This window comes from Miniopterus schreibersii, assembly GCF_964146895.1.
Source record: "Miniopterus schreibersii genome assembly, chromosome: 19".
Classification (NCBI taxonomy): Eukaryota; Metazoa; Chordata; class Mammalia; order Chiroptera; family Miniopteridae; genus Miniopterus; species Miniopterus schreibersii.
In genome coordinates, this window is record NC_138119.1 from 7,834,441 (window position 1) to 7,859,102 (window position 24,662).

The 24,662-nt window shown below is 47.7% G+C and overlaps 1 protein-coding gene across 1 annotated transcript in view; it reads right to left on the minus strand.

Annotated features, from left to right (window-relative positions):
- Window positions 1–3,348: 3,348 nt before the first annotated feature.
- TSPAN2 (tetraspanin 2) overlaps window positions 3,349–24,662 on the minus strand; it is a 32,199-nt gene continuing 10,885 nt past the window's right edge. Inside the window, exons 2-8 of the mRNA XM_081122341.1 lie at window positions 21,685–21,790; window positions 14,243–14,340; window positions 13,052–13,126; window positions 11,726–11,824; window positions 9,988–10,059; window positions 8,628–8,711; window positions 3,349–5,759 (exon numbers count right to left, since the gene is read on the minus strand). Coding sequence (XP_080978467.1) covers window positions 5,694–5,759; window positions 8,628–8,711; window positions 9,988–10,059; window positions 11,726–11,824; window positions 13,052–13,126; window positions 14,243–14,340; window positions 21,685–21,790 — 600 coding nt within the window. The 3' untranslated portion in view covers window positions 3,349–5,693. The remainder of the gene's footprint in view (window positions 5,760–8,627; window positions 8,712–9,987; window positions 10,060–11,725; window positions 11,825–13,051; window positions 13,127–14,242; window positions 14,341–21,684; window positions 21,791–24,662) is intronic.

Here is a 24,662-nt window from a genome sequence, read left to right on the forward strand (position 1 = left end):
AGAATCTATGCTATGGTCCTATTGAGCCTTTGAACACCATTGAATGTAGAGCATATGAGAAACGGGTTTGTGTTAGTTCAACCTTGGACGTGCTAAGGAATTACACCCATTTCAGTAGGACAGTTTAGATGGCAGTTACTGAAAGAACACAGGTAGCTGAGAGAGACCTTAGTTTGAGATTAAGAAATGAGTGGGGAGTAAAGAATTGTTTTGGGCTTTTAACTTAGTAGAGAATCAAATTATTTTTTTATTAAATGTATTGGGGTGACATTGGTTAATAAAATCATATGGGTTTCAAGTGTATGACTTGACAATACACCATCTGTCTATTGCATTGTGTATTTACCATCCAAAGTCAAATCTCCTCTCACCGTGTATTTGACTCCATTTACCCTTTATTGCCCCCTCCCTCCCCCCTTTCCCTCTGGTAACCATACTGTTGTCTGTGTCTATGAGTTTTTGTCTCGTTCCTTTGAATTTTTTAAATTTTAATTTCTCACTGAGGTCTTAAACATGAGAGGTAGCTCAGATTTTTCAGATCTGGGCGTACTGCTTTTATGTTGCAGATTCCTAAGCTGTAGTTCTAGTCTAGACTTCTTTCCTGAGCTTCAGGGCCATACATCCAGGGTGTGTGTCTGTTTCTTCCTGGATGTCCCACAGTCACCTCCAACGTGATCCCTGCAACCTGCCTTCCTCCTGTGCTCCACTCTCTTCCCGCTGCCAAGAAACCTGGGAACCATTTTAGGCTCCTCTTTCCCTCAGTTTCTCTTACATCTCACTACTTCTTGGTAGGATTTCCAGTACATTAGTTAGAAATCCTCACAACTCTGGACTTTGACCTCCAATCATTGTTTATACTGAGGCCAAGGAATATTTAATAAAAGGTTCAAATTTGATTTTGTAACTCATTGTTTAAAATCTTCCTGATGACCTCTGTACTGCTTAATCTGTACTAAGATTATCTCCTCAGTTCTTGACATTCCCTCTTTGAATGTCTACATGCTTTCTCCATTTCTGTCTTCTTGCATGTTGTTCCCCAGCAGTCCCCTTTCCTTCCCTACCCCTGTTATTTACCTTTTACTCGGCTAATTTGTATGGGTTCCTCAGGCCTCAGTTTAGAGACCTCAACATTTAGGAAACCTCTCTCCCATGACCATCCTCCCCAAGGCTGAGTGGGTCCACTCGGGGTTAATGATTATCATAGCGCTTACCTCATAGTAATGAAACTTGCCAGCTCTTTCCCACTCTAAGCTGCTGCTGCTGCATTTTTATTTAATTTTTATTATTTAAAAAATATATGGGAGAGGGCGAGAGAGAGATGGAAACATCAATGATGAGTCATCATTGATCGCCTGCCTCCTGCACGCCCCCTGCTGGGGATCTAGCCCACAGCCTGGGCATGTGCCCTGACCCGGAATCAAACCACGATCTCCTGGATCCTAGGTCGATGTTCAACCAGTGAGCCATGCCCAGCTGGGCTTCTTCATTAAAAAAAATTTTTTTTAATTGATTTTTATTTATTGATTTAAATTTTTTTAAAAAAAATTGTCTTTATTGTTGAAAGTATTACACTCTTCCTGAGGGCAGAGATTGTCTTGTTCATCTTAGTATATCAATACTGTTACAAAGAGTATTTTTCAAATGTACATAATAGTAGCCCCAAAACAAAGTAAAGAAAAATAATTCTAACATTAGCGTGGGTTGTAACTTACAAGGCAGAGCAGGCCCAGAGAAAAATATAGGGACTTTTGCTGGGGCTATTAATACCAAGTCTTTGAATTAAAATAGAATTGGGAAATATATTGAAAACTATTCATTAAGCAAATGGATGTGTTCAAATAGGTTTTGTGGAACTATCTTCAGTTATACATGATTATGTGTGTTTGAGTTATAATGAACAAAAATTCTCCCTGTCAACATAATTATAACAATAGGTATATTCATTAGTTGCCAGGTATACTAAGCACTTTGTTGGTTACCTCTTTCACTGTACATTTCTTCTATTTAATACAAGTAAAACCATCAGAAATTATATAGGAAAAAACCAAACAAATACCAAAGCTTTGGCAGGGTTTCTGGCACATTAGCTAAAAACTTTATAAAATCAGCAGATTTTGCTTTGCAGCTTCTGAATATATTACTTCCATTCTTTATGCTTTCCATTGTCCCCAGGACATAGTTGTCTGAATAGTGGATTCTTGGAATGCATTTAGCCTTCATCATTATAATGAGAATATCAAAATGATGAATGACATTTTGCATTGGTGTAGTCTTTTTACCTCTCAAAAGATACCTACATATGATACCTTACAGGTATATTTTATAGGAAAAGATAATAAGTCATGTTGAAAGAAAATAGAAAATCTTTGTCTTTCTTAAAATATACCTTAACACAAATTTGCTTTTGATGAACCTAAACCAGGGGTGGGGAACATCCGGCCTGTGGGCCATATAAGGCCCACGGAATCATTTGGTCTGGCCCTGCCAAGGCAACCACAGGTGAGACTGAAACTCAATAAATCTAGGAGCTTTTTTCACAGCTAATTTTTAAGTTGATAATTTTGTATGGCCTGCGAATGATGTTAATATCCAAATGGCCCTTGGCAGAAAAAAGTTTCCTCACCCCTGGTTAAACTAAGATGACGTAGTTAGTTGACTGGCTTCAAGGGCTCATGAGTGTTCCCTCCTAGGGATGGGGAAAATGGGGTTGCTGAAATTGAGGGGCTGGTGGTCAAAGCAGATGCCAAGGGAGCAGAGAATCAGGAAAGTTGGGGTGTACCTCCTGAATTCCCAATTGCTGTCCTTGGAGCCATGGAAACCATGTTTTACCCATGGTACAGAGGGTGCCTCTTCCTTTTCATTTTTGATAATCTTACTTCAGAAGGAAAATATGCTGTCTCCTTCACCACCATCTTCCCACAAGTCTCATTCCCATCAAGCATACCTATTAGCATTCTTCACAGGGGAAAGGAGAGCAACTATCATTGATGACTGCATGGGGACCACGTTGGACCCTGTACCTGTGTGCAATTTTACAGATTTAAACCATGGGCAACAAAAGAGCTATTCTGGGGAGGAGGTATAACTTGGCAGAAACAATATTAATTGAAATATAACTATTTGCAATGGAAGTCCTCGGGGTGTTGGTTTTAAGTCCAGCTCCTAGCAGTTATCATTATAGAAGGGTAATCACTATTTCCTTTTTTCATCATATTGTCTGGGTGGATTGGTAGTTGGACCTTTGGATAAGTTGTGTGAAGGTGTGTATAAAGATATAATAGGATTTTAAGATAAACCAAACAAGCAATTCTAATACACAGAAAATTTAATTTGAAATAACTTAAAATATTTCATCAAGAAGTTTTAATTCAGTACTTTGGCACCAGATGCTTAAGAGAATGTTTGGGTCTGATCTCAGATTAGTTCAGGTAAACAGAATAACCAAAATTACATATATATGTGTGTGTGTGTGTACATATACATGTACTTGTATGCACACCCACGTACACACATGTATACATATATTCAAGTTATATACGTATCTATATTCAAGAGATACATATTCAAGAGCTATATATAGATTCAAGATATATAGGAATTCAAGATGTATACAGATTCAAGATATATATAAATCTACCTTCACTCAGAGGTGGGATTCTCTAATTTTACTCATGGCACATATTTGGGAAAAATTACTCCCAAAAGGGGCACATTAATGATATATGGAACAAATCTCTACTCTTCTACTTTTAACCATTGTACTCTTTTTTTCAAGGTTGTTAATTCAGATATACAATGAAGCTCCCCCTTGTTGAATCAGACTTGAGTCTGAGCTGGAAAAAACCTGAGTATGCGCTTGGGCCTGTTTTGTGTCTCCAGGCAGACGGATGAACTAAAGCCACCAAGAGAGATGGACTGTTTGTTCTCTGCTTAAAAGGGGGTATTTCTCAAATACTGGGGTACAAACAACTATTTCATTAAGCAATTTTCTTAAAATAATATTTTCATTAGCTATAGATATAGTCAAGTACCATGCACAATTCAATTTTTAGTTTGCTTCCAATCTGACTTTTTTCTAGAAAAACCTAGTAGCAGTAGTAAGTATGGTAGAGAGGAAATGTGGTTCTCTATGGGAGTGAGACGATTTCAGACAAGCCTTCTCAGTGAAATGATTTGTAAAAGTTTCTTAGAAGAGCACACCCATAGACTCGTGTTCTCACATGTGCACAAACTTACTTGGGGGTTTCCAAAGCCCCCAGTACTTTCACTTTTGTGTGGCTTTTAAAAATGTAATAATAATTTTAAAACTCTGTGATTTACTAAATGTACCGAGTTGTTAAAAATTAACAAATATGTCCATTTAGATCCTAAACTTGGGTTTACGTACTTAAAATGGAGCATCAAGGCCATAAAAGAACATGAATTTTTTTTTTTTTATGGGGGTCTTGCCCTGGACAAACCCGATTTCTGCTGTGCATGTGGAAATGTTTGTTTCCTTAGGCTGTCTCTGTTGTGCACACACAACTGGGAGAAGGTGCTTTTCTTTGTTTAGGTTGGGTTGGCCAAGGACGCTTATATTTGACTTCTGAAGGATTTTGTTTTATTTATTTTAAGAAGTGAAAACTGTAGTTCTTAATCTATGAAGAAGGATTCTCTAGCTGAATAAATAAGAAAACTACGGAAAATTAGGAAAATATGTAAACTCAAGTTATGAGGTATTTTAAAGATACAGTCCCAGTAAAAATTCCCTTTCCCACCATGTCCAACTGTCAGACCTCTTACTTTAGTCTTCCTAGCCTTACTTTGGGAGAAATACAGAAAAGCTGGAGATAAAAGCCCTTTTGGGGGTGTGAGGGTTGCAGTAGTTCAGAGCAGCATCAGAAAAAGAAAGTAATAAAGCAATATTTAAACATCTTTATAGAAGAACAAAAATATTTCCTTAAAAAGTTGTTAAAAGGCTTTTTTTTTTAGTCCTTAAAACATTCACTTTTATAGGACACATGATTGTCTGTGTGACCACTCTTTCCAGAGGGCATTTTTTTTTTTTTTAAATACTAGGAAAGTATGACTTATTCAAATTAGATTTTCCATGCTATACTTAGTTTTACAGATGTATTTAGTTCTAAAACTGTGGTTTACTGTATTCTGGGGAGAGTATGTATATTAAAAAATCCCAGGAACCCTTACACTCTCCTCAGACATAGTCAGTTTTAATACTACACCATGATCTCTCCATTCCCATAGCTTATTGCTTTCTGTTAACTAGAAATCCCTGGACTTTCTGTACCTAACTTTCTGTGGCTAGACTCTGAGAAACCGATCCATTATTACTTTTTATGAATAGCCAAGTTTTGAAAGTTTTTCAAAGTTTTTGATCTTTTTCTGAGAGTTAAGTAGGTCGTTCCTCTCACTGTATAACAAGAACCAGGAATTCCTAGGAAACCGATTTCATTCTGTATAATGCATATACCGGAAACACAGATCACACGCGAATATGCTCTCAGCCAACATACATAGACATTCACTCGAGGGGCAGATCACTAATGAGCCAAGCATACATACATGTGCAAATGTACAATTGACAGCAAATTATTAGATCCTAATGTCCTTTGAATATTAAAAGTGAGCCAGGAGACAGCTCCTGCAACGTTTATATGAAAGCTCTAGATTGCACTTTTCACGTAGAAGTAGTTTCATATCACATCGCGTGAGTTTCGTATTGCGCAGCAAAGGACCATGCTGAATATCATGCCGAAGATCTGAAACAGAAGGAAGCACTTACTAATGAAAAGTGATAAAAATTCAAATGATCAAAATTGATGCAAAGGTCAGCAACCTGCCTGTGCGTCCAACTCATGTTAAATAATATAACCAATAATTGCTGGTTATAAATGGAATTTTTATATATCTACTTAATTATGACTACTGGTTAAAGACTTCCATATTAACTCTGCTTAAAATGCATTCCTATTTTATTATTATTTAAAAAATAACAAGGAAGAAAAGAATTAAAGGAGAAACTCTCAAGTACTGATTCAAGATGGCCAACAGAGGGTGTTCCCCTGGACCGTGGCTGTAAGGTTGCTTTAAGAAAAGCGTTCTATTTCTAGTTTTTAGAACAGTTCTTAATTGTAAAAGACTAATAACACACTACACTGTGCAGGGGAGACACCTACTGGACATTTGGTTAACTGTACTGTGCAACTCATACCTTATATTTCAGGTTAATTTCAGATCTCTTACATATTTACCTTGAAAAGCGTTTATAACCACTAGTTGTTTAAATATGCTTGTGATCTAAATAGTTTTCTACTGTTGGAAATGCTTCAAATTTTTGCAGCAGTGACTGCATATATATATATAAATATATCTTTATTGATTTCAGAGAGAGGAAGGGAGAGGGAGAGAGAGAGATAGAAACATCAACGATGAGAGAGTCATTGATCGGCTGCCTCCTGCATGCCCCTGACCGGGAATCGAACCACGATCTCCTGGATCCTAGGTCGATGCTCAACCACTGAGCCACACCTGGCCCGGGCAGTGACTGCATATTAAAAAGTGGACCATCTCTTTATTTCTCGTCCATTTTTAAGTATAAATGATTTAACTCAATAGCTTTACCAAAGCGTAAACTAAGGTGTTTAAGCTGTGATGTTACTGATGTCTTCTGGTCTTGGATACTTCTCGGAGAAGCCAATTACTTGGCAGGATCAGTAGCCACTTTTGCGGTTTGAATAGAGGGATGCCAAGAGACCCTCTTGTTCCCAGCCATCTCCCTACAATTCTGCAGAGCCCAAGGAATGCGCTCTGTGGTACAAGGTTTATAAACTGTCGGTGCTTGTTTAAACAGATCAGTACCGTGACGCTCTGATTATCTCCTCAGTGCCATCCTAAATCAGCCTAGGGTCTGTAAATGCTCAGTTAAAGAGGACAGATGTTTATCAGTTATGTCAGAAGGGAGGGGGTGGACTGACGTAAGGGAATGGTTCCAAGCTTGGGCAGCGCTCCAAGCTTCTGGCTGACAGAACTCAGCGCAGGTGGTGGCAGGGGAGACACCTAACGGACATTTGGTTAACTGACTACACTGTGCAACTCTTAACTGACGAAGGAAAGAATTAAAGGAGAAACTCTCGGGGTATCGATTCAGGATGGCCAACAGAGGGCATGTCCCCTGGACCGTGGTGGTAAGGTGCAATGCAACCCCTACCTCATGCGGGCTGTCCTCTACAGGGACACCCTCAGAAAGAACCTTTACCACCTCATCCTGCCTCTGTCATGCGTCAGGGATGAGCAGGTCTAGGATGCTCATTCATCGAGATTGTAGAATTGTGAGCAGGGTCTAGCTGACACCTCTGTTACACGGAACGTTTCCAAGTATTCCGCCTCAGAATGGTGACCAAACTAGCCCAGAGCAGGTGGGAGGGCCCGAGAGGCGTCCCTGGACTGGGAGGTCCTCAGCATAGCACATTCACCCACTGCCCCACCCGTGCTCTAAATACAGAGAAGAGGCAAGATGCTTGTGTGTTCCCTGAGAACTGGCAATTCATCGGTTTCCTTCCAACTCCTGTTGCCCCTGCCTTAGGCCAGGATTAATCTACGTCGAGGGTTAGGGGGTAAGCACGGCCTTAGTATTAGCTATTAGCACTCAGCCCCTGCACGATGGAAATCACCTCTTCACTGGCCCCACTTGACTCCAATCTTGCTTCCCTTGGACTTTATCTTCAGGCTGCACCACAGGTCCTTCTAACCCTTGGTGGCTCCCCTCTTCCTACCCAACCTCTGAATAGGACAAAGACCTCACTTATGTGGAGCCTCACACGCTCTCCTCACGACCCCTTGCTAGCTGCTCCCACCACGCCCTTCTGTCCCTGTCAGTTCTGGCACTGTCTTCTTTGGTACTTTAGAAGTACTGAGCCACCTGCAGGTGCCCGGAGGCACTACGCCTCACACTTCCACGGGTGCTGTTCCTTCAGCCTGGATTCTGGGTCTGGGAACACACAGGCCGTATAAAGAGCCAGCATTTACTGAGTGCTATGTTCCCGGCCATACGAATTAATTTCTAATAATAGTTTGTATGTACTGTTGCATTTAATCGTCACAACAATCTTATGAGGTTGGTACATTAAAATCCTCATTTACAGGTGAGGGAATTGAGGCCTAGAGAAATTAAGAAACTTTCCCATGGTCCCAGGGCTGGTAAGTAGTGAAGCTGGGAGTTGAAGCCAGACAGTGTGAGGCCAAAGCTCTCACCATGAATGACCACACTGTGCTGACTGCAAGTCACAGGTGCGAGGGGTTAACCTGATGTTACTGTAAATTTCTAACAGTAGGAAATGTCCCAGGATTGAATATCATTTGTCTAATTTAAGCATAGTGGCTTTAAAATGGGAAGTTATTGTAATGATAAACTCAAGGTCATCATTAGGTTATGGTATTTACGTCATATTCTAGAGAACTTAGTGTTAATGTATTTAATGAACTGTGTTCTTAGATGTCCTGTCAACAAATGTCTTTGTCTTTTAGAAGACATCTCTCCTAAGATACTACCATCACAGCTGAAGAGAAATGAGATGCAAAGGTACAAGGCTTCTTAGAGGTCAAGAAGGTATGTTCTGGAACTTTCTCACCGTGAAACCCGCAATTCCAATACCGACAATTCCGATGAGCTGGAGCTTAACACTGATTATGGCCTCAATTTCATCAATGCAATTCTGTCATGGAAAAAGAGAGTCAGCAATAACAACTGGTGCTTTAGTTGTCCCCCCTTATCCATGGGCAATACATCTCAAGGCCCCTGGTGGATGCCTGAAACCGTGGATGGTACCAAACCCCATACATACACACCTTTGCACTTAGAGGAAGCACTTTATGACTTCTCTTGGCATATTTGAATTTCCAGCATCACTACCTTTGCTATTTGGGGCCATTATGAAAATAAGGGTGACTTGAACACAAGCCCTGCAACACTGTGATGGTTGATCTGATAACTGAGAGGGCTACTAGTGACTGGAGGGCAGGCAGTGTGTACAGTGTGAATATGCTACACAAAGGGATGATTCGCATCCTGCGTGGGACAGGGGACGTCACAAGATTCATTATGCTACTCAGAATGGGCACAATTTAAAATGTATGAATCGGTTTATTTCTGCAGGATTCCATTTAATATTTTTGGACCCCAGTTGCCTGTGGATAACTGAAATCATTGGGAGCAAAGGCGAGGATGAAGGGGGCTGTATAAAGAGCCAGCATGTGTTTACTGCTGCATTCTAGGCACTATGCAGATTAATTTTGAATAATAGTTTGTATGTACTGTTGCATTTAATCGTCACAACAATCTTATGAGGTTGGTACATTAAAATCCTCATTTACAGGTGAGGGAATTGAGGCCTAGAGAAATTAAGAAACTTTCCCGTGGCCCCAGGGTGGTAAGTAGTGAAGCTGGGAGTTGAAGCCAGACAGTGTGAGGCCAAAGCTCACACCACTAATCACTGCACTGTGCTGACTGCAGGTCACAGGTGCGAGGGGTTAACCTGATGTTACTTTGATTTCTAACAGCAGAAAAAGATCCAAAATTGAAAATCTAACTTAAGCTTGGTGGCTTTAAAATGGAAAGTTATTTCAGTGATAAACTCAAGGTCATCATTAGGTTTTGGTATTTACATCATATTTTAGAGAACCTGGCACAGTGCCTGACACACAGCACTTAACAGTGAAGCAGGTACCGGCGCTGTGCCTACCGTGGAGAGGCGGGGGCAGTGTTCTCGGGGGTGCACCTCTGCCCTGGTGTGCTTAACTCATGCCAGAGCATCTGCATCATTCCCCGGGGGCCCGGGACACTGGGACTCAGCACCACTCCCCTTATTTTACAGAATAAAGTGAAGGCCCAGAAGGCATGGGGAGAAGGCCTCCTAGAATGACAGTCTCCACCCAGAGGGCAAAGAGCATCTTACACTGCAGGCAGGAGAGGACCCTGCTGGACGAGCTTACCTTGTGTCCCAGAAGCTCCTTTGGGCATGTGGGTTGGACCTGTTCAGAGCTTTCTTTTCCACAGCACTGAAACTAGAGAGTCAGAAAAGAGCTTTTAGGGCACAGGGTGGGGGTGGGGGTGGGGGAGGGAGAAGCAGCAGCAAGTCTGGGCACCACTGCTAAGAACCTGAGTGTGGTGGCAGCAAAGCAGCTACGAGGCTCGGTCACCGCAACCCAAACCGCCATTTCTGGAAAGAGAGTGGAGAGTCACGTAATTGTGCAGGCAAAACGAGCAGAGGACTTCTCTAAAGCTGTCTGAGTTTTACGATGGGAAGTGACTCAAGGCAACCCAAACAAGGCAAGAAGTTAATTTCAGTGTCTGTGTAAACCGCTGTTTTTTAGACAGGAGTTGGGCCTTTAGATTTTTTCTTTCAGCCTGGGAGTAATTTAACCTGCTGCGTAGCTGAAGTTTTATGAGCTTCGGGAAGGGCTCATTAACTGGGGACATTCTGGGACGGAGCAGAGGAGTGGCTGCAGTAAACTCCAGAGGCTAAAAGATCAGGGCTTGAGGACTGGCCTGCAAACAGGTGTCCTGCCTTCGGGCTGGGCCTTCAAAGACAAAGGAACCTGTGTGCAGCTTGATGTCCTTGGGTGGCTGGGGCTGAACAGGATGAATGGTTGGCACCTTCCTGGAAATTCCCGTGACAGACAAGAACTGAAGACACCTGGCGCAGAGGCAGAGCTGCTTTCCTGGGTCACAGTGGTCAGGGGGTCAACAGGACTCTGTAACCCTCCTTGATTAACTGCAAGTAGGTCTGAGTTGTGCACTGACGCCAAGAAGGACGGCTGTCTCAGGCGCCCCTTTATTTTACAAATGAGGCAGTGGAATATTGGGGAGGCAAGGACCACACTCAAGGTCACAAAGCTGTCCAGAGGCCCAGCCGCAGGCAAGAATGAGCTTTTCTGACCTGGGGGTCATGGTTGTCTCTGTTACACCATGGTGCCACCCTTGGAGAGAGGCTGGTGTGTGCTTGGGCTGCTTTCTGCACGATCTTGTTTGCGCTCTTTCATCACTTTGGGGCACGGGTCGGGGCTTCCTCCGTGAACGCTGCGTGGGGCGTCTTCCTCTGCCGGGCTCTATGCCTAATGCGCACGTGGCTCCCAGGAGGGCAAGTGCGGTGCTGCCTGGGCCTCGTGGATTTACTCGTATGTATTTTTTTTTTTTTTTTAATTTACCAAAAAGAAAGCTTTAATTCTTTCTTAGTGTTTTAAAATTAGGCTTTATACAATTGTAGAACCCACTAAATAAAATTTACAACAACTCTGGAAGACATAAAAAAATAGTTTTATACTATTATATTTGCCAGTTTTTGTGAATTAAAGCTCCTTGCTTAAATATCATGGCAAATAATGAATAAATATGTAAATAACGTATACTATGATATGAATTCCTGAACATCTCTTTAGGGTGGGAAAATAGCATGAACAAACATTCAGTGAGAAACTCTAGATACAGGAAAATTCTTTATGGATGTTTATCAACAGTAAACTTACACTATTAGTATATGTGTGTGTGTATATATGCACATATAAATACATGTACACATGTATATATACACGTATGTACATTATAACATATAATTTATAAAACGTGTGCAAAATCACATGCATCTTCTTTTTAATCCAGGTGACCAGAGAGACCCTGGCTCGGGCATCATCTTTAGAAGATGCGATTTTAATGAGGAAGCGAGTTACTTACTGCCGAGTGTAAGGTGATGAGAGTCCCGTTCCCCTTTCCCCTGTCTTTCAGGTAATCGTTATAAGCCTCTTCATACATGGTCTGAACATGTCGAATAGCCTGGAAAATGCCAGAAAACCGAGGGGACGGTGAGTGGGAAGTTTCAGATGTTCTCCTTTCATCAAGAAACACCTCCCTCTTCCTTACCCTTCAAAAATCGGCCTTTCCACGCATTTATCTGTATTTTAAGGTAATTCCAAATATATGGAACAGATGATAGGTTCTGGAGTTTCTAAGGAACTTTTGAAGATGGGGGGATAGACTAACCCAGAATAATTTTCGTAGACTAGAAAGATTTCTCAGAGCGGAGGTTCTCGAACCTGAGTGGGCATCAGCATCAAATGGCCCCAGGCTTCCGCGCCACCCAGGTGGTTGTGATGCACGGCCGGGGGCGGGCCCTGTGCTTCTTGGGTACCCGCTGGTGCAAGAACTCAAGTCTTTTCATGACATGGTTTCAGAGGAAAGCTGTTTCAGCATTCAAATGCCACATAAAATGTGGACAATGAATTTTCTAGGGTAAAGGTGTGGGACCCCAAACCCACAGAAAGCTCAAAACTTTATGACCAGTTTCCTTTAGCCTACGAATATAAGCAGCTACCTTAGGAAAATTCCAAACAAGGTGATATTTGCTTATCCTACATGTTTACCATTTTTTAAAATCTAAAATAATTTCATCAACACAATATTGAATTTATGTGAAGTACAGTAAACCTCAGGTTCCACTCTTCCTCTGGTCCCTTTTCACATCTGTCTTTCCCTCGGTGTGTTTCAGCCTCCTAAAAGGCCACTTCCCCTATGAGTTCTTCTGATGACCTACTCTGGACACCTACAGCCTGAGCACAAATCTAAATAAACTGGCTTCACCAGCACACCGAGGTCAGGCTTTAGTCTTTGAGGGTGACGTGGCCTCTGTCCAGGCCAAGCCCTGAGGACAAGTGACGGTCGCAAGGGATGAGAATTGTCTCATGTCTGCAACCTGACCTCTGTTCCATTCCAAACAGGATAATCTTCTACTAAAGGTCCTTTGAAAAAAATCATAGACCGCTTTATAAATCTAATGAAAGCTATGAACTGTCTCCCCAGAAAAATGTGTGCACGTATGTGCTGCACACTCATACGCTCAGTTCCATACAATACTTGTAGGTTAAAAGTTCTGCATAAACAGTATTATTTGCGGGAGCTTTTGGTTTCGTAATATCACTGTGGGTATCAATATCATCATATCCTTTGCCATGATGAAAACACTTTAACCATTAAAAAAGGAGATTGTAAGTCAGTTTTACTTACTACATCCTTGCCTATGAAAGCAAACATGCCAGTGGTTACTTCAGCAGCAAATATCACCAGCAGGCAGGTGAAAAACTGTGGAGAGAAGATACTAGCTTTAATTCATACCTCTTCAGTTTACGCAGCCTCTTTGATTCTAGTTCCACTTGCAAACCATTAGGCAAGGTTATCACTGAGAAGTGATCTAGCAGGACCATTCCTCCCTCAGTTCCCTTGCGTTTGTTCACTCTTTAAGTCATCAGCAATCGTTTATTGAGCATTCGCTCTGTGCCAGGCACTGTCCTTGGTGCTGAGGATGCCATGCCGAGTAAGGCAACATCCCCACGCCTCTGCTACCACGGGCCTCGTATTAGAAAGGAGAAGAGCTGATAAACGAGTAAAGCGATAAACACGTTAGGTAATTTCAGGTAGTCATATAGAAATCCTGCGACCTCGAACAGAGCCTGGCGCCTGTGTTCAGCGAGCACCTGGTGGACGAAAGAGGCTCTATAACACCCGAGCAGGAGCTGGAGGGTGGCCGGCGGGGCCTGGCTTTGGGGAAGGTGGAGGCGAAGGTGCTCTGGACAGATTTCTGTTGGGTCTGCTCTGTTCTAACGAAGCTCAGTGATAAACAAGACAGAGAGATGCTCAGCAGGGGAAAGAGAGAGAATGGAGGGCAAGGAAATGAGTTACACATTTTTCATAGCAAAAATCAAAGGCTGCAATGAGCAAGGACAGGCTGCCTGCTGGCATTGGATGTACAGCAGTTAACAGAAATTATCCCATTCTTTAAAAAACAGGCTGCTTGTTCAAATGGGCCACAAGAGGGGTGTTCAGTGAAGTCATTGCCCCCGCACAGCAATGCTTTTCCTGCAGATAACAGCACCTCCCTGGCTGTAGGAACCTTTCAGCCGCCTCGCTTGCCGTGAAATAGTCTTTTTTAAAGAACAATCATAATTGGCCCTTTCAATTATTACACACTTTTCCTCCCAAAACATCTTTACACGCATGACTTCATTTCCCCCTAAACTTTCCACTTGAGGCAGGGACAGAGATAATATTGTTCTTATGCAGGAGGTGGAGGAACGAGATTTGGGCAGAGGGGCGACCACCAAGGCCTCAGTGGGGCAGGGCAAGAGCTGGCGCTGGAGGCCGGCCGTCGGGCTCCCTCCAGACCAACTCCCTTCTCCTCTCCCCCTGGCACCCACTTACAGATCCGAGCACACACTGCGACTCCCGCATGGCTCCGCAGCACCCGAAGAAGCCCATGACCATCATCAGGGCCCCTGCTCCGACCAGCACGTAGAGCCCTGCGGGGAAGAGGGTGGAGGGGACGCTGAGCAAGGGTGGCTCTCCCCGCACCTGCTCCCTGCTCAGCTTTGTCACTGCTGCTCCAGGCGTCCGGGGGCAGGACATTGTTAATAATATAATAGTGACACCTGTGGAAAGCTTGCTGCACCTTCACTCATCCGCTTTAATGGGCACAAGCATCCTGAGAGGTAGGGCCCCTAGCACCCCCAGTGTGCAAAGAAAGTCGAGCTCCCGGAGGTGAGGGGACCTGCTCGTGGTCACATGCCCAGCGAGGACTGGAAACTGGGTCTATCCCAACCCCACTGCCCCTGCTCTTAGCCATCCCACAGGCCTCCTACATGCCAGGCACTTCGCCTTTCAGATCCCTGTCAGCCCTGAAAGCGGTGACCACTGCTATTGGTGTGAAATGGATGGCATTGAGTCAGGAGCCAGTACCAGAGCTGGGACACCTGCCACAGCTCCCTGGGACCCCTTGCCTCTCAGGGCCTTCCGGAATTAATGGCTGTCTCCAGCTCGTGAGAGGTCATGAGGACACAGTGTCTGGGGAGGAAAGGGGGCTGGTGATCTGCCCAGGCGCAGATGGGGAAGCAGGGAGAGGGTGGGACAGAAGAGGGGGCTTCTGGTTAAGGAGGGGGTAGGGCCCAGCGAGAAGGCAGTAAGGTTTCGTGTGAGATGTAAACTTTGGAGGGCAATCCCATGTACACTGGACGCATGGGAGGTTGTGTTACCAGAACAGCCACAGAGGGAGGTGAGAAGGTAATAAACACCAGATAATGCTGTTATTTTTTACTTTATTCTCACCAGAGGATATTTTTTTCCATTGCTTTTCCAGAGAAAGTAGAAGGGAGAGAGAGAAACATCGATGTGAGAGACGCATCGACTGGTTGCCTCCTGCCCACGCCCTGACCGGGGCCGGGGTCGAGCCTGCAACTGAGGTATGTGCCCTTGGCCGGAATCGAACCTGGGACCCTTCAGTCCGAGGGCCGATGCTCTAACCACTGAGCCAAACCACCAGGGCCAAATAATGCTATTATTAATACAACATTAGCTACCTTGATTAAGGGCTTATTTTCTCTCTGCACTGTTCTGAGCACTTAGTACCGATTTATTCGTTTAGTCTTCAAGAAGCAGATACCATTATTAGCCCCATTTTTTAGACAGAGGAACTAGGCTCCAAAAGGTTAACAATTTAACAGCTCGAGATCTTCGAGCTGGGACAGACACGTCGACCTCAGGGCCATCTTCCAGCCCTGCCTCTGCAGCGTAAGGGCAGCCTGAACCCAGGCGGGGATTTCACTTACTACCCAAGTCAGGCCGCAGGAAAAGTTGTTCTCACAGGGAAAGAAAAGGGCAGAGATGTCCTTGTTCCAAGGGAAACAAAGCCAAGTCTTTTCTTATTTCCTCCTCTGATCCTGAGATAAGTTAGAACACAATACAAGGTCTGGCACTAGACTTGCTTAGAAAAATGCCGATCGCAGCTGTTATTTTTTTTTTGCGTTTTACTCAGATGAGTCACCTGGAAACCACTCCCATTCACAGCAAGGGTGGGGAGCTGGGTGCCACCTCCGTGGGGAAACCCTGAGCCTGGCCTGCAGGGTGCTTCCGGGGGCCCCTCTGGGTACTGACTGGTTTGCAGGCAGGTGTGATCTGCTCCCCTGCACAGGTGGAGCAGCAACCGGCTGCTCTGCTCCCTGCTCAGCCAGACTGTTCTCCGGCCCTTTTTTGGGCCAGGGAAGCCCTGGGTCTGCAGTCCTAAGGCAGGTCCTGAATTCATTTATTTCCAGCTCTGCTGGCTCTGCCACTTCCTCCCTTCTCCTTCCCTCTAAAAGAGCAATGCCATGGGGAATGGATGTGGTAATGAGAGAAATGGTGCCGTATTCAAATATTATTGTTGGCCCACTGCCTAAACACCTTGTTTTTACAAATTTAGTTTCCAAAGCTCTCTCATTTCTAGCATCTCACTGGCTCCTCCAAACTACCCAGTAGGTGAAGCAAGTGTGACATTTCTATTTTACTCATGGGCGTCAGGGATGGCTCTAGGCAGGACACACAGGCCTGGAGCCGGTTCCCATTCCACCCAACAGGCCGCACACCACCTTAGTTTCCTCACTGAGCGCCTGGCGGGTGGGCCACAGCGGCCTTGCCTCCTCACTGCTGCAAGACACAGTCACAGGTTCTGCTTGGGGCCCCCTGGATCCTCCTCCATACTGCACTGCAGCCACACGGGACTTCAGGGGCATCTAACCCAGCCTGCTCTTTTCCATTTTGTGCATTTGCAGGTTCTCATGTATGTCTTGCTCTGTAGATGTTAAGTCTACAGACAGACTTTATTCATCCAGCCTAGAATATGCCTGGCACGTGGCAGAATTCTCAGTGTTGTTGGATGTGAAGATTAGGGAGAGCAAACCAGACCTGAAGTCCTGGACTGGCTGTCTGCCATCGCTCGCTGTGGCTTAGAGATACACGCTGGAAAAACATCCCAGCAGATATCTGGGCAGCCAAACAGGGCCGGGCTCTCCCAAGGTCAGGTAGAGGAGGACATGGCTGCACACCCTGAGAAAGGGCCCCAGAGAGTCTGGAATATAGAAAGAGGGGTGTTCCTGAGGAGGCCAGGATGCAGTAGACAGAGGCACTGGGGCCTGGGGAGGACAGCTGTCCCCACTGGGAACAAGCTCACTCAGCCCCTGAGGCAGCAGCAGTCCTTGCTCTTCTGAAATCATGAGCTCCCCAGGAAAATGTGCTTATTTGTACAATATTGCATTCTGAGGCTATCTGAATCCCAGAGCTCACAGCAAAACACCCGAAGCTGTCCCAGCAGCTCCAGTCCCTGAGGCCTCTCCTTAGCTAACCTCTGTGTGTACTTGGGCACATGACTCAGCCCGATACCCCTGAGCCCTGCTTGCTGGAGCTGAAGGGAAAAGCAGGAGAAACTCAACAAGTGGCAGAATCCCTTGGGCCTGCTGGATCCAGTTCCAGATCTAGCTGTAATATTCATCACACGCTGTGGCTTCCAAGGCTGTCTGATCCTCTTGTGACCTGGCCCTAAAATAGCTGTGGAATGAATACATTAATTGTCACATTTTAATTCCAAGATGGTTTCTGTAGAACCCTCTCCTTCCTACAGCAGCCTGTGTGACAAGTGTCTGACCTATTTCCCAGTTCCCCACGCTTCCCAAGCGCTATTTCCCTTGACTTGAAAAGGAGAGAAACTACTTTGAAATTGCATTTTTATCATAGCTGGGCCTTGAGATGCCCATAATCCCCGGTGACATGCTCCCAGAAATTCCTGGACGGCTCCCGCCACTCCCTCGCTGGTGTCGTAGGTTTCAGATTACAACGGCTCCCCCCTTTGAGGGACTGGATAGTGCGTGGCGCGGTCAATAGTGTCAGCGGCTTTGTGACAGTAGATGGTTTTACATACCCGGCTGATGACTCTTTTTCATCTAAAAATAATTTTCCATGCCTCTGCAACTCTCCCTCCTACCACCCCAGCTTGCCCTGGACGCACATAATTATATGTGTGTCTAGAATATTGGGGCTTAGTTTATGGTGAAGGTAAGGGCTTGGGTTCTCTCGAAGTAACAACAGGTGTCAGTTATTGAGACTGTTCTGAGAACACGAAGCGTGACCACCGCCACTCCCTCGGCCTGCTCTGCGCGGCGTCTGGACAGTGCAGGCGACAGGAACATCAGCCGTTCTCTCTGCCTGCCGGGCACCCAAGCCCTCCTTTACCCTTCCATCTTGTGTTTTCCCAGCGACCGCAGGCTGGCCGGCTCCTTAGCCTGCCCTCCTCATAGTAGTCACCACAGGAAATATTTATTCGGGGCTCAGGACACAGCAGGTACTGGGCTTAAGCACACCCCTACGGTAAGCCACCTCCTACTCGCACTGCCCTGGGAAGTGTGCAGAAGCATCCGTATTTCGTAGCTGAGGAATCTGAGACACAGAGAAGTTAACTAACTTCCCTGAGAGTGCACAGCCAGTGGGGGCGAGCCTGGACCTGAGCCAGGGGTCTGCTCCAAAGTGCACCCCTCAGAAGAACGGAGACTCTCTCAGCTCGAAATGTGTTAATTTCGAAATTTATAAATGCAGGAGGGTGCTGTTTCTTCTTCCTTGAGAAAAGCGCTTGGGGGGGGGGGTCTGCCCTCGATTTCTGGGATTTTCTGGAAGAGTACAGAGCTGGGAGCCAGAAATCCAGGCCTGCCAGCTGGCTCCCGGGACATCCTTCTGTCCCGCAGCTTCCTTATCTGCAGTGTGGCCAGAATGAGCCCCCTAACGTCTTGCGACAACGCTTCGGGGAGATTGTCTCCACAGTGGGAGCGACGGCCCGTCTCTGTCATGCTCCTACCACAACTCTCCGGGAAACCGAGAACCCAGAAGTGAAAAAAAATTTAAAATTGCCAGTGAGTCGGATTAAAGAGGCCGGGCAGCCCCTCAGCAGTCAGCCCGGCGCCTCCCCTGCAGGGCGCCCGGCACAGTCCAAGCCTGGCCCTCGGGGGAGCCCGGCCCGCGTGGGGCAGCCCCTCGGTGCAGACGGGACTGCAGCCTTCCAAGGGCCGCGACCGCTCCCCAGGGGGGACGGGGACCCCTGAGGGCTCTGCCCCGAGAGGCACCCGACTCGGACCGTGACGGGGAGCCCAGGGGCAGGTTGGGGGCTCCTCCCGAGTTCACCGAAAGATGAAAGTGGCAGGGCCTGGGAACGCTGCCCACTCCGCTTCCCAGGTGCCAGCTTCTCCTGGGGGCAGGTCAGCAGTGGGCTCACTGGGCGGCCGCCAGGCCTCGGCCTGGACTCCGGGGCCCTTGAGAAGAGGCGGCCGGCGGCCTAAGGGCCTCGCTCCCTGTCCCACCTGTGGCGGATTCTCGTGAGTGTATTTGAACCAAACTGTCAACAGTCACCGTAGAGGACACTTAATGATTAGTACTGAGCGTGATGAAATAATGAGAGGCTTGGTCGTTTCTGTTCTGGGGCACTGGCTGTGCCCTGGGGGTCCCGGAAAAGGGAAGTGATTTTGACATTCGAAAGGTATGTTGTAAAAGACAACATGCTTAGTTAAGGTAAAGACTGGATTTTTCAGGGAGGGTTCTAGTCTAGGACACAACTGTTGGCCATAAAAAGTGTTAATTTAGAACTACCCTTTGAGGTTATTTTAGATCTGAGGATGTAACGCAGCCATTGCCTGAGCTCCTCAGGTTAGTGCCCGCCTCTCGCGATAGTGCCCACCTCTCACGATGCTGGCTGCCTCTCGCGATAGTGCCCGCCTCTCGCGATAGTGCCCGCCTCTCGCGATAATGCCCACCTCTCGCATACTGGCTGCCTCTCGCGATAGTGCCCGCCTCTCGCGATAATGCCCGCCTCTCGCATATTGGCTGCCCCTCGTGATAGTGCCCGCCTCTCGGGATAGTGCCCGCTTCTCGCCATGCTGGCTGCCTCTTGCAATAGTACCTGCCTCTCGCCATGCTGGCTGCCTCTCGCGATAGTGCCCATGGCTGGCTGAGCTTCGTCCTGGGGCACTTGGGGTCAGCTCTGAGAGAGGCGGCTTCTGCGGAGGTCTTCAGAGCTACCAGGTGAGTGGAAAAGAGCATTTCGGGGTGAAGCAGGATGGCAGGTTCCTCCGTTTCTTCCTTGTAACAAAACTCTGATTTTGTCTAAGTGTCAAAGGCCCTCTTGGGAGCCCGGGCCCCTTTCCTGGCCCAGGGAGACTCGGATTAGTCATTGTAATTCTCTTCTTGGCCATGACGGGTTAGGCCTGAGCACACGGTGCAATTCTGGCCGAAGCTGCAAGGAGAAGCCTGCCAGGGGACTCCTGACAAAGGTTTTGTTCATTTCTAAAAAGGCCCACGTGAGGTGAAACGTCCTGTTTTCTCCTTTGGATGCTGCCGTATGAGGATCCGATGCTTGTCATCTGAGGTTGTCCCGAGGGTGGGAGGCAGAGAGATGAAAAGTACCTGGGTCCTGGATGGCTTTGCCGAACCCCGAGCTAAATCGAAGAGTCCCACCTCCACGTTTCTTTTGCCACATTTCATCAATTTTACATTTTAACATTTCTGAACTTAGGATGTATATTTTATGGTATGTTAATTAAAATGGCAGCGTTTCTTCTTAGTGGAACTTAAAATAATTGAGTGTTTACAAAAGACTGCATCGAAGATTTGATGAAACATGGGATTCCTTGTTGCTGTCCATCTTTCAGTAGGTTTTCTGTTGCTTTCCTCTTAAAAATGCCCTCAGGAATCTGGCCGCTCTCCTCACAGGAGGCATGGCGTGGGGAGGGTGTTTGGAAGAGGGGGGAAAACACACTTGGGAGAGGCCCTCCGGCCCTTTGCGGACAGGAAGTCCCTGGCTCTGAGTGGGGCCTGGCCGCTGGTCCCTCCTGGGAAATAGCTCTGCTCTTCTTGGGGATCGGAGCAAACGATCTCTACAGAATCTCCTGCTTCACCCCAAGCGCAGAGGTCACCCACCACAAGCCACCCGAGTGTCCTGTGGGCCGGGCGGATCTTAAAGCCACAGCTGCATGGGGCCATCACCTGTACTGACAATGGTCCTGCGCATTTTGAAACCTAGAGTCCAGGTGCACTCAGCTGCCTAAAGAGAAAAAGCCTAGAGGAGGGCTGGAAGCAGCGAGAGGCTCTAAACCCAGGGGCACTGCTCAACCCACTGATCACATTGTCTCCAGATGGGAGCCTACGGCTACCCCACACCCCTCACCCCCTTCCTACAGCTGGAGGGAGCTGGGCGATGGCCCCTCCCCCACCGAGGCCTCTTTCCCTTCCTGCCTCCCCTCCCCTGCCCTCCCCTGCCCTCCCCTGCCCTCCTCTCCCCTATCTCCCCTGCCCTCCCTCCCAGTTCTCTGCAGTCCCTAGCCACCGAGGGACTCACATTAGCACCTCTAAACTCTGAGGTGGCTCCTCCTTTTGAATTCTGTTTCTCTCATGGACAATTTAAAATACAAGACCACAAAACAAAACCCTGACTGCAGGCCCCGCTGCCCCAGGTGGACGAGTGGGTAGTGGACTGTGGATGCCCACTTGACCCAGAGCAGAGGGAGTTGCTGATTCTTTGGAACAAACTGCAGTTACATTTTGCGTTGTTTTCCTTGAAGTGGCTGAAAGAAGCTCCATGGGCCTGGTCTTCCTTGGTTTTGGAGACCAGAGGGACGGACCATGTGAGGGGCCCTCTCCACCTAGGCCGCATTCCCCGCCACAGGGCCAGGTGGAGTCTTCAGGGCCAGGTTTCTCCCCCCTCCTTTCCCTCCATCCCTTCCCGCCCCCAGGAGTCCAGGGACAGGTGCCTTAGGCCTCTGGGGCAGCCCTGGCTACAGCTTAGGGAAGCCGACATCACTCACCCACATAGAAGTCCCACTCTGGGGACTTGTCCCCTGATGAGAAATCCATCGTGGTACCTCCGAAACGAAACCATAGTCCAAAGGCAATGACAGCCGACCCCGCCAGCTGAAAAGCAAACGAGAGCGAGAGAGCTTTACAAAGAAGAGAAGGGGAGTGTGTGCACCCCAGGAGCAAGCAGTGGCCAGGATGCTGGGGGCTGGAAGGCCACATCCTTCACGGTTCACAGGGGAGGTGACGTGAAGTGCTCAGAGCCCCCGGGATCCCTGACGTGACCCTAGAACTGGAGTTTTTCCCATCCTGCGGCTGCCCTGGGCTTATGGGGCGTGCCCCACACTGTGCAACCTGGAGGTAGCTTAACAAGAACTTTCCAGAACCGGCCCCTGGAAGGCATCGGTGCCCTGCCCTGCTGCCCCTTATGGGCACTCTGGACTCCTGACCGACAACCACAGTGAGAGGGGACTGTGTTTCAGACGCTGGGTCGCCAAAAGCAAGATGAACTCCGAGACCCGGGGGAACCCCCTGCTCTGAACTGGAGGCAAACACACCCACCTCAGACCTGCCCACTCCTCAGCTACGCCCAGGGAGCTGTTTCCCAGGCATCGGAGCCGTCCTCCCTCCCCCTCCCTCCCCTGGGGCCTCCGGTCACTGCGCTGCAGGCAGGGAGGGAGCTTGACCGTTTTTTTGTTTTTTTTTTTGGTTGCTATTTTGAGTTTCCATGGAAAGTGAGAAAGGAAAAAATAATTTTCTGAAAAAGCATGGTCTGTGTGCCGTGCGGCTCACGGAGAGGCTGAGTGGCTGGCGCGAGCAGCAGCTGGGCAGGCTGGCAGCTGGCAGAGTCATCGCCTGCTTCCCGCGGCCACTCTGAGGGCTTTGTGAGGCCCTGCACTGAGGCTGGGAGTCCTCTCCCGCCACCGCAGGGCTGTCGCAACGGCCCACCAGCCGGCTCAGCCCCAGCATCCTCTCCGTCCGCAAACACCCCTCTCCGGTTCCACCCCATGGATCAATCTATCCATAGATGTGCACTGGGCACCTCTGGGCACCAGGCACAGGGGAAAGGGAGCAGAGATGTAAAAACAGCCCCCCAGTTCTGCCAGCCCCTCAGTCAGTGTTGGGCTGCCCTGCCCACCACCAGATGACAGGGTAGAGGCCGCCCCGGCCTCGACGGGAGACAAGGACGTCGTCAGGGAGGCAGAGGTTTCATATGGAAAAATAACATCCAGGCCAGGGGCTGGCAGAGCCTTTGAACACAGATCCTTCTATCTGTGGGGCTGTCTGCAAGGCCTGGCCCTACCTCTGCGGCTCTCTGGCTGGGTTTATCCGAGGACTTCATCCTTTAGCCCCTGTCGCCTCCAGGCCTGTCCCCTCAGGGGCCCGGTCCTTCAGAAGGCGGCGCGACTTCAGCCAGGGAGTTAGAGGGCAGGGCTACCAGCCGGAGTCTCTGATGTGGAATAACTAAGAGTTTCCAGTACTTGAGGAAGCACTAATTGGATAATTCGAGGGATGGCCGAGGGAACTGGGCTCAACCAGCTTTAAAAGACTTTTGGTTTTAAAAACAGGGCAGCATGGCATGGCGAAATATCGAAAGAAGCCATGCTAGAGCATTAGCAATATTTATCTTTAAGGGTGGATTGCGGGTGACTTTTCCTTTTCACGATATTTTCTAAGTTTTCTGCATTAAGCACACAGTACTCTTAAAAGGTTTTAAAAAAAAATTTTTTTAAAAGCATATGGTAGTTTGTTCAATCAAGACAGTGGGGAGAGTTTTCTTGGGTCGAGCTTTAGTTTCAAGGTCATCGCTGATCCAGGCGCAGGAAGGACAGGGATGCCCCTGGGGAAGCCTCATCCTAGGAGCTCCCGAGGCTGCCCGGACTGGACGGCTGGGCCCGGCGGAGCCTCAGGGGCACCCCTGCCCGCCAGCCTCTGTGGCGACTGGATGGAAAGACAGTTTCCAAGTACAAGGCGAAGCCTATTGACAGAGGCGTCAGGCCAAGGCCTGCAGCCACCACACAGACTGCGGAGGAGGCGACTGGTCCCAGGGACACCCTAGCCCGCGGCCACATTTTTGGCATCTCTGTACACAAACCCTAATTTATAGCCGTCTGGACCATCTTCCAGATGGAGTACATTTGTCCCCTGCTGGCACAGATGTGTTTGGTGCATCATGGAAAATGTAAAGAGAGGTTGCAATTTAAAGCCACCGCACAATGAGAAAATATCTGCACTTCGCTCCTCCTCGCCCCCCCAACCCCAAACCACACGGGTTTCCTCCTGAGTCAAGGAAACTGTGGCTTAGCTGAATGTCATCACTGTGTGGAGGGAATCCTCCCGCCCGCAGCTGCTCGCCGGGCCAGGGCAGGGACACTGGGGGAGGACCTGGCCAGGCCCGAGGCTGCTGGTGACGACAGTGACCGCTGCTCTGGAAAGTGGCATCGACAGAGAGCATGCAGCCAGAAGGGTCCTTTTAAACTTGCCCTTCCTGTAAGGCTCTGGAATGACTCTGTGTTTGCTAGACTTGGGTTGACCCACTAGAAACTGCTTGAAAACAATTCACACCAAGTCTAGCTCAGCCAGGAACCAGGCGAGCAAGTCCACTGTCATGGAGTCCCACCACGCTGTGTCCCACACCCTGGAAGAGAAGGTTCACTGAATGACCTGTGGGAAGCCTGCAGCCCCCTGGAACCCTACATTTTAACCTTTCTAGGTCAAAGCCCCAGCCCCCACCCCATGCTCCCTTTTCCCTTAATCCCAGCACAACACTGCGCCTCTGCTAATGTCAGAGACAATAAGGAATGCGAGGCTACCTCTTTTTTGTCCCTTTACTTCTTTTGTCCCCACCCGCATCCCCTGTCACTTCCTCCCTGTCTTTCAGGGAGTCACCTGTGGTCCTGGTCAGGGGCCGTGCTGGGCATTAGGGAGACAGTGATGAAAGGGACACGGCTCTTAGCCTAACTTGGGAGGTGAGCACATAGACTGAGAG